This window comes from Aricia agestis, chromosome 2, assembly GCF_905147365.1.
Source record: "Aricia agestis chromosome 2, ilAriAges1.1, whole genome shotgun sequence".
Taxonomy (NCBI): Eukaryota; Metazoa; Arthropoda; class Insecta; order Lepidoptera; family Lycaenidae; genus Aricia; species Aricia agestis.
The window spans coordinates 13,783,260-13,798,724 of NC_056407.1; the positions used below are offsets into that span (position 1 = coordinate 13,783,260).

General features: G+C 36.0%; 2 protein-coding genes across 4 annotated transcripts; both read left to right on the top strand.

Annotated features, from left to right (window-relative positions):
* Window positions 1–1,057: 1,057 nt before the first annotated feature.
* On the top strand, window positions 1,058–4,962 carry LOC121737086 (neutral ceramidase-like). The gene is made up of 14 exons (XM_042128636.1): window positions 1,058–1,282; window positions 1,584–1,727; window positions 1,812–1,988; window positions 2,070–2,197; window positions 2,281–2,479; window positions 2,614–2,820; window positions 3,057–3,176; window positions 3,264–3,353; window positions 3,426–3,539; window positions 3,646–3,873; window positions 3,983–4,078; window positions 4,149–4,316; window positions 4,445–4,557; window positions 4,752–4,962. Exons 1-14 carry the CDS (start codon window positions 1,058–1,060, stop codon window positions 4,936–4,938), a joined length of 2,196 nt encoding a protein of 731 aa, XP_041984570.1. The 3' UTR covers window positions 4,939–4,962.
* Window positions 4,963–5,517: 555 nt separating this feature from the next.
* Window positions 5,518–13,971, top strand: LOC121739938 (triokinase/FMN cyclase-like). Of its 3 annotated transcripts, none has more exons than XM_042132565.1 (15): window positions 5,518–5,714; window positions 6,996–7,141; window positions 7,301–7,370; window positions 7,524–7,634; window positions 7,709–7,797; window positions 7,885–7,974; window positions 9,325–9,442; window positions 9,801–9,928; window positions 10,085–10,202; window positions 10,293–10,525; window positions 10,644–10,806; window positions 11,474–11,621; window positions 11,859–11,958; window positions 12,335–12,462; window positions 13,778–13,971. In XM_042132565.1, exons 1-15 carry the CDS (start codon window positions 5,645–5,647, stop codon window positions 13,890–13,892), a joined length of 1,827 nt encoding a protein of 608 aa, XP_041988499.1. In that variant the 5' UTR covers window positions 5,518–5,644; the 3' UTR covers window positions 13,893–13,971. The 3 variants fall into 3 exon arrangements, with proteins under 3 accessions (XP_041988499.1, XP_041988500.1, XP_041988501.1); XM_042132566.1 differs by lacking the exon at window positions 5,518–5,714 and adding an exon at window positions 5,976–6,272; XM_042132567.1 differs by lacking the exons at window positions 5,518–5,714; window positions 6,996–7,141 and adding an exon at window positions 5,977–6,272.
* The last annotated feature ends 1,494 nt before the right edge of the window (window positions 13,972–15,465 follow it).

Sequence of the window (15,465 nt, forward strand, 5' to 3'; positions counted from 1 at the left end):
TGAAGATTTTTTTGTTCATAGCTATGTAAATACCACGTTTACGAGCTACTCTCACGTATGTTATTTGTAAATTCAAAAACAAAATTAACACTGATTAGTTAATCAGAATTTATCAGCTACGATTTCATAGTCAAGATATAGTTGTAGGTGGGCAATTAATCATTTGATATATTAAGATAACCCATCATAATCTAGCGAGCACTGATTGGAAGAACAATTTGGATAGTGTATATTATGTTAATTTATTTATCGGAGAATTAAGGCTTAAAACATACCAAGCGTTCCACCCAAGCGCAGCTTTACCATTTAATGTGATTATTACAACATTTAATTTTAATATCATCATCTAGATTGTTTTTGAATTTCAGAATATTAGCAATTGTATTGTTTATCACCATTATCATAAGGTTGCCAATATCCCAAGCATCTAATAACTTAACCAGTGTCACCACAATCGACATGACATACAATGTTTTAGCCAATCATTGAACGTCATAGTTTCCTAACAGCTATCGTAAAGTTACAATATTTTCTTTAGCTGTTTAATATTTATAAGGACTTTTCATGTTCATGTGATAGCAGAAGATTAAAGTTTGCAATCGCATTGTCCTAACAGTATCTATATAATTAATTACTAATTAGCAAGCATGCTATTATACATGGTCGCTAGTAAGTAATAAACAAAATAATCTCAGCGTTATCAAAACTGGTAGATAGAAGGAGATTAGTATTTAATCGCTAATTATTTTTATCGACCCTTGAACTGTCATTTCGATTTTAGTTGTTATCCTTTTAAAATGTGCGGATAATTAATTTTAAAAGTAATATTTCTCAGTAAGTAGGTATTCAAATTGTTTTTGTTTCAATTATCTATTTTAGTATTTTTTTTCTCCTAGCAAGTAGATTCAAGTGATTTAAGTAACGGATAATTTTTAAAGAACCTTTAAGACTATATAATAATAAAAGGCTTCCCATTCCCTTGGCGTACAAATATCAGTCAATAAATAAAATTGCCATACTAAAAATAAATGCTGACATTTTCCTTCTAGAAGCAACAATGATTCCACTAACAGGAAAAATAGTGATAGCCCTGCTAGTGCTGGGAGTGACAGGGGGTATGGTAACGACTATAGTGTTGCTAGTGAACTACGAGAGCGATGGCGGCGATATAAATAATTCAGTGACTTCATCTACAGCCTCACCGAATCGAGACCCAGACTTGTTGTATGATGTCGGTGTTGGTATTGCGGACATGACGGGACCATGCGTGGAGATCACTTTTGTACGTATTGTACAAGAAATAAGAGAATACTAGGATGATAAAATATTAACATTGATGAAATTGAAAATGCACATAAAATATTTTTTGATTGACTAGCAATCTTTAAGAAGCGTGTTATTGCACTAATACATTAACACTGAAAGATAAGGAAGGACAATTGCACTTAATATAAGCAAATGTATATTTGAAATACGAACTACAAGGAATTAACTTAGTCACCGAACGCATTAAAATTGTGGTTGCTAAAATTTCTTTTAAACTCTATAGTATTAGCGCTAATTTTGAATGTTCAATATTTTAGATGGGCTACGCAGAGTTGGGACAATCTGGTAGTGGTATTCACTTAAGGCAGTTCTCCAGAGCTTTTATCTTTAAGAAGGGAGATAAGAGAGTAGTCATTGTAACAGCAGAAGTTCAATCTATCGGAATTGCAGTAAGAAGACAGGTGGGAAAATTATAGAGAGCTTATCCAAAGTAAAAGTAACATAACTTAAAGAAATTGGATCATAACAGTCATTATTTTATGCAGGTCGTGAAAAATCTGCAAGAGTTATATGGAGATATCTACAACTTGAGAAATGTAATCCTTATGGGTACCCATACCCACAGCACCCCGGGAGGATACCTCGTAGACTTTATACTCGATGTTACCATACTCGGCTTTTCTAGAGAAACTTATGATGCCTACGTTGATGGTATCACAAGGGTAAGAAAATTTGAAACTAATGATAGTTATTATAATAGTAGAATAAATAATGACTGTTTTAAAATATATTTTCAATTGCAGAGTATTATTAGAGCTCATGAGAATATGGTACCAGCTCGATTATTCTTTGGAAAAACTCGTGTATGGAACGCACACATTAACCGATCTCCTTACTCTTATGAATACAATCCACAAGAAGAAAGAGATAGGTAATGCTAATGTTTATTTTTGAGATGGAAAATCTCATACCTATAACTTTTGAAATTTTAACTTAAGAACTAATTTGTTACAGATACGATACTAACGTTGACAATGATCTTACTCAAGTTCGTATAGTCAAGTCTGACGGATCCCTTCACGGTGTGATGAACTGGTTTGCAGTACATACAACCAGTATGAACATGACAAACACTCTAATTTCGTCAGACAATTTGGGATACGCCGCCTTGAAAATGGAATCTGTGTTGAACCCAAATAGTTTAGTTGGGAAGGTGACAATTTTTTTTTGTTTTAGATGAAACTAGGACAAGTTATTATCAAACTAGAACAGTTAGCCGTAAGTACCTAATTTTTTAGGAAGTTTTCTTCTGAAAAAGTAATCCCTGACAATATCCCAACTTTTTAGCCGGATATCGTGGCTGGTTTCTTCTCAGCAAATCTCGGAGATGTATCTCCAAATTTACGAGGTGCTCGCTGCGAGTTCAGCGGAAATGAGTGTGACAATCAGTTCCTCTTGTGTGAACGGGGAGAGCGCTGCTACTCCTTGGGCCCAGGAAATGACATGTTTGAAAGTACTAAGATCATCGGAGAGGCTGTGTTTGAAGGAGCTATGGTAAGTAGTACCGAAAAAGTTTAAAAGGAAATATTTAATAACATAGTACAACATATAATAAAAATCTTAAACATATGCATAGTATAAAATTATTAAATATATTTCCGTTGTCTGGTATCCGTAACACAAGTCCTTCAGGTACTTACTACGGGGCCAGACTGACGTGGTGTGAAGCGTCCATAGATATTATTATTATTATTATTATAGTAGGATATTCTGATGTTGTATACTTTTAGGAAGTTCTTAATAGTCCCGGGGAGGAGTTGCGAGGTGAAATAGCAGTTATACACCAGTTTATCCAAATGTCGGAACAAGTGGTGCCAAGATATGATCCGATTGAGAGGCGTTTTGATACGGTAGGTACTATATTATTAAAAATTAAATTTTGGATAAATACGTAAAAAAGGATATTATGTTAAGATTTCGGAAATATGTTTTTTTAGGATAATCCTGTTCGCGGGTGTTACCCAGGTTTGGGATACAGTTTTGCATCTGGAACTATTGACGGTGCAAATACTCTTAACATCACTCAGGTAAATATTTTATGGTCCTTTACATATTTAAGTTCTATGTACTGCTCGTTACTGATTTTTTATTTATTTTAGGGGACATTAACAAACAATCCACTTCTGGATCTTGTTGCTGGAATTGTCGCAAAACCGACTGAAGAAGACAGCGATTGTCATGCACCAAAGCCTATCCTTTTAGGCACAGGAAGGGTAATTAATTATCATATCATACACAATAGCGTTTGATCAAACTGTTGATCGTGTTATTACAGTTTGTCGTACTTCTTTTCTGACAATATTTTGTTTAAATTCTTAGGCTAACTTCCCTCTACCCTGGCACCCACACATAGTATCAGTTTCCTTGATTTGGCTGGCAGACTTTGTGATCGCGGGCGTTCCTGGAGAACCAACAACTATGACTGGAAGACGCATAAAGGATGTTGTTGGATCTGTCATGACGGAACACGGTTTTGAGGCCAAAGTAGCTGTTTCTGGTCTTACTAATGAATATACACACTACGTAGCTACAAGCGAGGAGTACCAGGTAAGTTGTTTTAAAAAAAATCTACTTGCATTTTATCTTTAAACACGAGTGGTGTTAAATACCTCGATCGATAAATATTGTGTTGCATCTTTTTATGCTTTAATTTTAGGTACAACGTTATGAAGCTGCTTCAACTCTTTATGGACCACACACACTGGATATCTATTTGAACAAGTTCCATCAATTTACTAAGTTAGCTATCGAGGTGAGTAATATTCTCCAATAAACTTCGCTTTGCCTTTATGATTTTTTTTCTAATGTGTATTTCTTTATAGGGCGGTGATGTCCAACCTGGTCCAGAACCGGAGGACAACAGAAATCGTACCATCTCCCTAATTCTGCCAGTTATTTTGGACTCCGCTCCCATAGGAAGTCATTTCGGAGACGTCACTCAACAACCGCCTACAGTTGCTCAACCAGGGGACAAAATTACAGTCAAATTTGTAAGTTGTTTTGTATTGAATTTGAATTTGTAATCCGGATCAAGTGCATCTCATGCAATCTCATGCAAAGCAAAATGTTTATTAAGATATTTTTCATAGCTCTCTAATATTTTTGTTATTACTTTCAGGTTGGCGCCAATCCAAGAAACGATTTACGCCAGGAATCAAGTTACGCTTACGTCGAGCGATTAGAGCTAGGACAATGGAACGTGGTTGCTACAGACGCTGATTGGGAAACCAAGTAGGTCTTCACAACAGTTACAACAATCTATTTAGTACATACTTTTTTATTGGCAAATATATGAATTGCATGGTTGTTGCAAGGCAGTGTAGTAATCAATGCATTGTATCTCTATCCAAATAACATAGGGACTTTATCAAGAACAATATCTAAAAACATAACCTTTGGTCTGATGCTATGTTTTTTATTTACAGATTCCACTGGCAAAGACTATCAACCGTTCTTGGTACGAGCGAAGTCACTTTCGAATGGGAGATACCTTTGACAACTACAGGGAGACACCTGACGCACAGAATTGTGTACAATGGTGCTGCAAGAAGTATTCTTGGAGGCACGCTTACGCAGTTCCAAGGAGTTACTAATAGTTTTCTGATCGTGTAGACGCTTACTAGATGCATGCTATGTGAGTTCATATCAATGTATATAAATAATTATTATGTATTGTATATAAATATATTATTGTTATAAAGTTATACGTGTTTTATTGGCAAATGCGTAAGTATAAACAATTTTAATGTAGGTATATATTGTTAAAATGATTTTGAATCAATTTTTATTACAGGACGTTGACCAATTAGACGTATACTGCTAACAGAGAGTCAATAACGTTTTCATAACTACAAGATAGGTATTCGGAAGAGTTTACTCGCGTCGTATAGGCATTTCAAATCAACTCTTTTATCAATACGTTAACGACCAACTTACTATGATAATGCAGTAGCTACAGATGTAGATGAATTCTCATCTAATTTAGTCCTTCCTTCCTTAAAGAAAATAAATTTTGAGCGTTAACAAGAAGGGATAAAGTTGAAATCCATTTGAAGCAATTACATAACAGCGCAATATTCTCTGTAGCTGCTCAGACTTAGTTAATTCATGTGTTATTGCTGTGGTTTAATACCGCAGTTATTGTGCACTAAGGTAAATTCTTAGTACACAATGACTACGGTATTAAACAGTGAGAATATTTTACATTTATAATATAGACTTCAGTAATGTTGTTAAAGGTTTAACGTCCTTACATTATTTATTACGAAAAGAGCGCAAGTGAGAGGTGACAAATGTTTCTGAATATTTGGTGAGATAAATGATAAAAGTCTTAAGACTTTTACAAAGTGAAATTCAGAGTCTACGTATAAAGCTGCACTTGGCAGTAGGTAAGAAATGCTAATAAAAGAAATAATAAATACTTAAGTATATCAATATTGTGTTTGCCATTGACCTAGTTATCAAAATGATAATGAAGGTTACAATAACATAGGTCGTCAGAGCAGTGTTAACTATTATTATTGTCCTACAAATACAATGCAAATTTTAAAATTATTTAACTACACTGGTTTAAAACAACTACAAATTAAAGTAAGTTTACAACAAAATCTAAAGTTACTTAGATATAAAATAAAAGAAAATACTATTTAACGGGATACGTCGACTACATTCTTCAAACGCTGTTGGTAAACAAAAGCAAACAAACCAAGATATAAACATTGCCATCAGAAGAAACAACGACTTGTTTATCGGATTATCAGTGTATAGGGGTCATAAACTTTGGCGAGATAAAATTTAAATTTCTTACATAACACGATAAGTTTGTATAATCACACTATCAACTCAAAACAGTATCATTTACGTACGGGAGAGTTTACATATTGTGTCCATTAAAGCTAACGATAAGTTAGGCAAAGAAGCTAGTTGTGTGGCTTTACAGTTTAGCAGTAAGTACTAAGTGTCTTATTGATATTTAAGCCTTAAGAGGAGTCCTCACCGCCGTTTTTCCATACAAACGTTGTCCCCTGTTTCCTCCCTGGATAATGCCGGTAAGAATTATGATTTTTTTCCTGAATATCTATGGCCACTATTAGCATGTCCCATGTTTTCCTTTTTTTTCATAATTTTATTATTAAGAAAGATAAGAACGTCCAAAAACCCAAAAAATGGCCAGATTTTCCTCTGTGTTCAAACATCCAGAAAACAAAACTGGCTAGAATATACAAAATAAATAAAACATATGGACACAGCTCAAGCCTTGCTTTAATTCCTAATGAAAAAAGTACTTGATATCGGTAAAGTTTTGGAGAAGGAATCAGCGGACAACGAATCGAAGATTTTCTGTTCTTTTATTAGAACTTTTGTCGTGTTGTCTCTATCGCGCTCTGCGGTGGGAGACTTGAGATTGATGAGACAGCAATACATTTTCAAATAAGTACCTATTTTCAACTTCTCTCACCCTTGGTGTATCCTCTTAAGCGTATAAAAATATATAATTAGAGAACACAAATCAATGCCTAAACATTGTAAATTCTTTATGCCGATAGACTAACGTCAAGTCCACCGTGTGAATGTATCAGTGGAAGTTTTTCTTACTTGGTTGTTTATTGGGATTTTGTCAGTACGAGAACGATGTAAATTTCGCGGTTTAGTAAAAGCTATATTTGCAGATTTAAATATGGCGTCAAGTAAAACCATAACGAAGAAAGTAATAAATTCTCCTGAAACATGCGTAGACGACAATCTACGAGGAGTGGTGGCTTTATATCCGAATCTGCAATTGTATCCGAAACACAGGGTGGTGACAATGAAAACTGTAAGTAAATACCAAGACCTTAACTAACCAACCAACCACCAACACCAACCAAAGAAGAGTACCATGATAGGTACCTTCATCTTTGACGATTCCTAAAAATTAAGTTTAATTGATTAAAAACTAAGTATAATTGTAGAGTTTTCATGTTTACTTTTTAAGGACAACACAGTCTCAAAAAGAGTGGCCATCTTAGGTGGAGGTGGTTCCGGTCATGAACCATTCACTGCAGGTAATAGAAATTAGATTTTTGAAATACTACTTAAACGAGGCAATTTAGAACTATCACTAATACTACTCAAACGAGATGAAATAGCAATATTTGAGAAAAATCAATAAAAACAAACATGGATAAGGTGTCAATATTCAATGTCTTATATTCCAGGTTTGATCGGAAACGGTATGTTAAGTGGTTCAGTTGCTGGTGGTGTGTTTGCTTCACCACCCACTGGGCACATACACTTTGCTATCACACAGCTGGCTAAAAGACATTCAGGTAACGTATGTCCGATGTTTTATTTCACAGTATTATAATTAGAGTGAGCCTAAAACTATGTTCTTCCTTTGCAGGTGGAGTTTTAGTATTTCTAGGGAACTACACTGGCGACAGACTGAATTTTGGAAAAGCTATAGAAAAGGCTAAAATTGATGGAATTAAGGTATTTAATTTTCAACAAGAAAAACTATGACGGCGAACAATATTCAACATATCATCAGATAAATAACGAGGTTCATTTTAATTTCAGGTAGAAGGATTTATAGTGGGCGAAGATGTTGCTTCGAGTCACAACAAAACTGGTGGAAGGAGTATGTGCGGTGAAGTTTTCATACATAAGGTAATTTCATAAGATGTTATTAGAAGACAATCTATTATTATTAATATATCTATTTATTTTTTAAGGAAAAAAGATTCATTCAGAAAATCCATATTAATTTGTTCCTAGAAAATGCAATCGTAACTTTCGTGGAGTCTGTCGCAACTTTCGTGGGGACCGAAATTTCTTATTATATGATCTCAGTAGTTTTTGGAGATCGTTGAAATGATAGGCAGATATTTCTAGGAATGAAACTACCAGATCTTCAAAGCGCACTAAAATATAATATTTAAAAATGCGTGTTCACAAAATCTACATCGATTCGGAAACGAATGACAATAATATATTATGTCACTAGTAAGTACAGCCAACACTTTAAACGAATGAAGTGAAAACGGAAGTAGACAACTGTAGGGCCACACCACCGAAGTGATCGTCAGGGAAAAGTCCCGATTCTCGACAATATAATATGGCGAATGGCTTAATCGAAGCTTCTCAAGGGAGATTTTCTCTTGATGGAGTCTTCTTTCAATGCCGGAAAACGGAATGGTTGAATTTCAACTAGGAGTATGCCGATATAAGTTGCTTTCCACCCGAAATCCAGCGAAAATCTAGTCGTGGAACGGCAGCCGGGTCGTTAAAAGGAAAACAGATTTGTACTTGGTAGCGGCGAAGATGACGGCCGAGATAAAAAACCTCAAGGCAACCAGCGCAGGAACCAGGAACGTGACGGTGGGGACTGTAGTCCTCGTCTCCAACGTCCTATGGAATGCGTCGTAGGCCTCGTAGCACGCCGCAGCACACAATGTTCCCCGCCGCGACAATGGAAATCCAACTTGAACGTACGGGGACGTCGGGGTCACCACTTTGGAGATCGTTGAAATGATAGGCAGATATTTCTAGGAATGAAACTACCAGATCTTCAAAGCTCATTAAAATATAATATTTAAAAATGCGTGTTCACAAAATCTACATCTAGGTGAATCATTTATAATAATTTTCAACAATTTGTCAACCAACTGTCTTTTTAATATTTTTTTCCTCTCCAGCCTTAAAATATAATGTAAGCAATTATAGTGTCATAGATTACAAACAAAATTGTCAGATTTAAATAACGATCATTAATACTAATTAAAATTAAACTAATAGGTGCGACCGAGACGCCACAAGTTTATGGACCGATTTACATGTCTTAAAGATCTTACTTATTATCTTTACAGCGCCTTGCAGGTATTTGTATTTATTAAAAGATAACTCTAAAATAAAAAAATCCCACGAAAGTTACGCGTGGAATCGTTTTTGTAGAATCACTCTAGTAATAGGCTATCAGAAACAACAGGAACGTGAAGGCATTGCATGTCAATGTTACAGATGTGTGGCGCTATGTCAGCAAAGGAATACGGCTTGGAATCAATCCGTGATATGGCCGCTGTGATCAACAAAAGTATGGCAACACTTGGTGTGTGTTTGAGCGCTTGCTCCTTGCCTGGTAAGCTAATTTTTGTCCTTCATAAAATATATATTGACACGATACTGAAGCTACAAAAAACAAAGGGGTACGAAGATTTTGGCCGACCTACCGTACCGCTATTGTGTTTTTTCGCGTTCACGAACATTTTTTTCAAAAATGGATAGCTAACATCAATACAAACAAAAAATAATCTTGGACAAAACCACGTAAGGTGTCACATTTCGAAGATATGAGCTGCCAAAGTTTTACCAGTTTAAGATATTATTGATCCATTTTTGAAAAAAAATATTCTTGAACGCGGAAAAACACAATGGCGGAAAGTAGGTCGGCCAGGCTCCACACAAAAATCTTCATACATCTTTCATAATATTCTTAGGGCAACCGCCGCTATTCGAAATAAAAGATGACGAATTCGAACTTGGTGCTGGAGTTCATGGGGAAGCTGGTATCGAGAAATTGAAGATGGGAAGCGCAAAAGAAATCGTCACGCTTATATTGAATAAAGTAAGTTTTGTGTACTTCAAGATTGCTGTTAAAAAAGCAACAATACTTATAATAGCCTAGCAAATATAAAAGCATAAAAGTACATAATACGATCCTAATTAAAAAAACTGAAGATGGCAAATAGGAATTTACATCTGTGATGATATCATTTTTCAGATAGTTGATCATCTTAAGCTCCAGATGGGTAACAGAGTAGCTGTGATGATAAATAACATGGGAGGAACATCACTAATGGAAATGAATATAATTGCATCTGAAACCAAAGACTATTTAGGTACAACATAAAAAAGTATAATAATAATCATGTTGGGGCCTGGGGGTATAAATGAGAAATCAGAAAATATAAAAATATAATTAATTTCAGAAAACATGAAGATAAAAGCAGAACGCATATACTCAGGACATTTAAAAACATCGCTAGAAATGCAAGGCTTCCAAATATGTCTGCTACATTTGACTAAAGATTTTGGAGACTTGTGGCTACAACTGTTGGACGCACCGACCGATGCCATTGGTTGGACAGGCGGCGTTATGTCCATAAGAGATGAAACACTTAAGGAAGATGAGGAATCTCTTCTTGAAAATGTTGGAAAGAAGGTAATTGTTAAGCCTTAAGTCTAAGGGAACACTGCAAAAAATTTTAAACATTTATCAAGTATCAAGGGCTAAAAATAATAAACTTTGAGTATCAAATAAGAGAAGTTTGACATTTCAGGACATATTTGGTTGTGAACTATCAGATAAAGAACAGAAAATATTACGCAACAGTTTACAAGCGGCTTCAGAGAAGCTCATTGAGAGCGAAGAGTTATTGAATAGACTAGATTCCGGTTGTGGGGATGGCGACTGTGGAATAACGTTGAAGAAATTCGGAAAAGGTGAGGTTATTCTTGTTTCAGATATAATTCAGGGATTAATCTCAATCCAAAACGATAACCTTGCACACAACCAAAGACCAAGCGTATACGCATCGCAATAAGATTCATTTTAGCTTAGCATAAAACTGTAGTTACTTGGGCGGATCTTCTCTATTTTTCATGTTTTTTTTAAAATATCTTTGGAAATAAACATTAAGAAATAAAATTGTTCGGTTAAGGACATTTTAATACTAACAATTTATTAAAATAAAATGTATAATTATCCTAGTTAATACTTATAGTACCTGGATGACCGATTAATACTTATATTTCGATGAAATAGATTTTTATCGGAGGTGAGTTTGTAAATTAATTAAAGCCAAAGTATTACGTTTTTTTAAAATGTTTATGGTTTAAGGTATTTTAAATATTGTGCTTTATATCTTTATTTTAATACTTCGTTATTATATTGGAACTAGGTAAACCGGGAGTCACGGAATAACAAATTGGGGTTTATCCTCGCCTTAAGGTGATGCCGTATTAGATGGTTCAATTTCTGGGACGCGACACGTCACAAAAATGACGCCTAGTGGCTAGTGCCTAGTGCGGTTTATTACCAAATTTTTATATGGACTAATTGGGCTAGGGAGCAATGAAAATGAGTAATATATGAACCAAAATATTTCAGCTGTGCTTTCGTATCTGGAGAGTGCTGATCTAAAATATCTGTCAGATATTTTGTGGAAGCTATCAGAAATGGCTGAGATGAACATGGGAGGAACTTCGGGAGGCATTTACAGTTTGGGATTGTATGCGGCTTCACAAGCTATCATCAGGTAATCTTTTGAAAATAAACCACAAGACAGCTTTAGTAAGTCCTTCGGGCTCCCTGTTATCAAAGGTTGGATAATGCTTTCGATCCTGGCGACACAGGAGAAAATCCCCTTTGAAAAGGCAAGCAAGTTGCAACACTGAGAAAGTTTTAAAAATATTTTGTTGGTTATATTAATAAAATTAGCATTCCACAAAGATAAGAGATGTAAGAATGATGTTATAAGGACATAATATTTCAGTGCCAAAACTAACGATAGACATGCGTGGCTTGCGGCTCTAGAAAGTGCAATGGCTGCCATCACCAAATATGGCGGAGCAGAACCCGGAGACAGAACTATGGTACGTATCGTCACTCGTCAGTCGTCAGTAATAATATGATATATACTATGATATACAGGGTGCAACAAAAATAAATAATAATACTTTAGGGTGTGTACGTGTTCCTTGTAGAGATTTCACTGTAAAAGTAGCAGCGCTGAAAGACAAATTTTTTTTCACATATTATGTGTGGGGAAACTCGTGACGCTTGGGCCCTTGCCCATACAAAAGTGAAAAAAAAAATTCATCTTTCAGCGCTGCTACTTTCACAGTGAACTCTCTACAAGTACACACCCTAAAGTATTATCACTTATTTTCGTTACACCCTGTATACCTGATAACTCAAGTCTCAACGTCTAAAGAAAATACAGATTATTTAATTTGAAACGCTTTTCAGTTGGATACATTACATGCTGGGGCCGTTGCGTTTAAAAAACACTTAGCATCAGATTTGAAAGTGTTGGGGCGTGAAGTGTCTACCGCAGTCGAGGACGCGGCTAAAGCTACTGCTAAAATGACAGCTAGGTAGGTATATATTTCGCAATAATTTTTGATCGTTTAAAACATTGTTTCTCAACTTCTGGTCCGTGGACCCCTGGGGGTCCGCAATACGCACAAGTTACAAGATTACAAACGATTTCTAAACGACGAAAGCAAGCTAATCACTGCTTTCAAAAATCAGACACATCAGATAATATTATGGCAAATTGCCGCAAGGCGTAAGTAAACTTTTTGAAAATGCAGACTACTCATGGTGTCTTCTTGACATCTTGTGTTTTGGTTTTTCCTTAGCACAGAGTAGTATAATACTGACGTAATTCTTAGGGTGGGTTGCACCAGAGGTGTGGTTAAAGTTAAAGTTATGGTCAAAGTTATAGTTAAGGCTAATTTAACTTTAACCTTAACTTTGACCACAGAATTTGACAGAAGACGTTGCTGGTCCGACAAGGCTTTAAATGAACGTGGGCGGGGGCGCTGCTGGTAAAGGAGAACTGTCAAAAATGGCGTTTTTGTATGATGACAGCTTTAGTTCCTTTTTTCGCCACGTGCATTTAAAGCCTTGTCGGACCAGCAACGTCTTCTGTCAAATTCTGTAGTCAAAATTAAGGTTAAAGTTTAATTAGCCTAACTATAACCATAACTTTAACTTTAACCACGCCTTTGGTGCAACAGAGGCGCATCAGAGGCGTGGTTAAAGTTAAAGTTATGGTTATAGTTAAGGTAAATTTAACTTTAACTTTAACCTTAACTTTGCCCGGAGAAATTGACAGATGACAGCTGGTCCAACAAGGTTATAAATGAACGTGAGCGGGGGCGCTGCTGGTAAAGGAGAAAAAAATGGCGTTTTTGGATGATGACAGCGTTAGTTTCTTTTTTCGCCACGTGCACTTAAAACCTTGTCGAGCTCTACGGTTATGGTTAAATACGGCGTCTTGATGGCGTTCATTTTTAACTTTAACCAAAGATTTGACATTTTGCATTGTAGTTAAAGCTATAGTTAAAGTTACAGTTATAGTTAAAGTTAGTTGGTGCAACCCAGTCTTAGGCTGCGTTTCCACTGAAGCGGAGCGGAGCTTAGCGGTGCCCGAATTGACCAATCGTGCTATTCCAGCGGTATGAGAGCGAAGATTTCGAGCATGGTGATTGGTCAATTCGGCACCGCTAAGCTCCGCTCCGCTTCAGTGGAAACGCAGCCTTAGTGGTTAAAAGTTTACAGCTTGACATTGAGACTGGAGCAAGAGTAATCGTTGAATATAATATTTGATTGCAAAAGTTTGGTATACAGTAGCAAAATTTAATATACTTATTTTTAACTTACCCAAGTCAACCTTGTTTGCAGGGCGGGCCGGGCGTCGTATGTAGCGAGCACGTATATAAAGGACGAAGACGCGGGGGCGCGCGGCGCCGCTATCTGGCTTCAAGCTATTTTGACCCTTGTTGCTAAGGAGTTATAGGTTCTTTGTTCATGCAATCTTGTATGTTTCACCTATACAATGATTTGAAATTATTATATTTATTATTTGTTACTGAAAATATCTTGTTTCAATTCAGACTTACTTTTGTGCATTTTTTGTTGACTGAAGTTTCAACATGTTTGGTGGATCTCAAAACGTCTTTAAAATGTGCAATAAAATCGAATAAGTCATCAAAATACGAGCCAGTTCATGTAATTATTTTTGATAATTTTGCAACAAATTATGTAAGTATTTATATTTTAGTGTCGCTATCAAATGCGACAAGATGTAACGATACAATGATTTACGTTAATTGGATTTTATAAGTCAGAATGATTTTCTGAGTTATAACTTATAAGTTAATAACTAAAAATATAAAAAATCATTGATAGATAGGAACTTAAAGGGACTTTTACAATCAGAAATAAAAGTCCGTTTTATCGGTATTATTATAATAAATAGGATATCCAACAACAATCCATGGACATAATAACATCTAAAATATATTTTGAATTTATTGTTTAAAATACTACTTTACTAAAATAATTTTTGAGATTTCTTGTACCTAACTGTATTAATCTAAAACTGTCTCGCCTCAAACGTCTTTCGTACTAAGTGGAAGCTCTTCGTTTATTTAATAGACATATTATTATAACATCAATTATTTTAGTAAAGTATAGAGAGCGTCAAAGTTGCTTCAATACGTAAGTAGCACCATATTCCAGATAAAGCATCTTTGGTCTGTACTCTATTTCCTAGTTTAGTCGGGAGCCAATTATTATCATAAAAGTTGACAGTTGCAAGACAGCAAGAGGGCAGGCTATTGCATTTACACCCGCGATTCGATGCGAATGCATAGTATGCACTGTCGCTATCTTGTATTCTGCGATCGATCGTTTCGATCGCAAATCTACTGGTATGAACTGGTTTCTAATAGGAATTGATTGTATTTACTTTGTACTATCTGAGAAACTGTTGGATTTCAAACACAAAACAAAACGGAAACATACCCATGCAGCAGAATACGATAAAAAGTGAGTTAACAGAATCCGACCAAACAATTTAATTTCACCAACTGCCAATGAATCAATTTCTCTGATGGTACAAATCCAGTTCATACTAGTTTATTTTCGAGGTTTTCTTAAGGTAAGCGTTCACTTATCGGCATCGCACACGTCGGACGCATCGCACGCAACGGGTTTTAGTATGAGGCATACTCCGTCGCGCGACCGATACCAATAGGTGGACGCTTAAGGTACTATCAGAGAAGTTGATTATTATGCAAATCGGGGACCTAAGTAGTTTGGTTGCGTTACGTCAAACCCAGCTGACAGATCACAATTAACATTGAATTGACATATTCGACCAAATAACGTTGGTCTGTCAATTGCATAGGAATCAACTTCCTCGATGGTACAATTCCGTGCATCGCGATCGAGCGCGGCTGCGCGCGGGCCGCGGCCTACGACTGTCGTCGGCCGCTCGCGACAATAGTCAGAGTATGAAAATGTATGGCACCGTTTCCGAGGCCCGCGACAGACGCGCGCGACTATTGTCGCGAGCGGCCGACGAC

Excerpts from the sequence above, each read along its gene's own strand:
- LOC121737086 (XM_042128636.1), top strand. The coding sequence starts at position 1,058 with ATGATTCCACTAACAGGAAAAATAGTGATAGCCCTGCTAGTGCTGGGA. Across the intron at positions 1,728-1,811 it reads GAATTGCAGTAAGAAGACAG|GTCGTGAAAAATCTGCAAGA; the intron begins GTGGGAAAATTA and ends TATTTTATGCAG. Across the intron at positions 4,558-4,751 it reads GACGCTGATTGGGAAACCAA|ATTCCACTGGCAAAGACTAT; the intron begins GTAGGTCTTCAC and ends TTTTATTTACAG.
- LOC121739938 (XM_042132565.1), top strand. The coding sequence starts at position 5,645 with ATGATAAAAGTCTTAAGACTTTTACAAAGTGAAATTCAGAGTCTACGT. Across the intron at positions 7,635-7,708 it reads GCTGGCTAAAAGACATTCAG|GTGGAGTTTTAGTATTTCTA; the intron begins GTAACGTATGTC and ends CTTCCTTTGCAG. Across the intron at positions 7,798-7,884 it reads CTAAAATTGATGGAATTAAG|GTAGAAGGATTTATAGTGGG; the intron begins GTATTTAATTTT and ends TTTTAATTTCAG.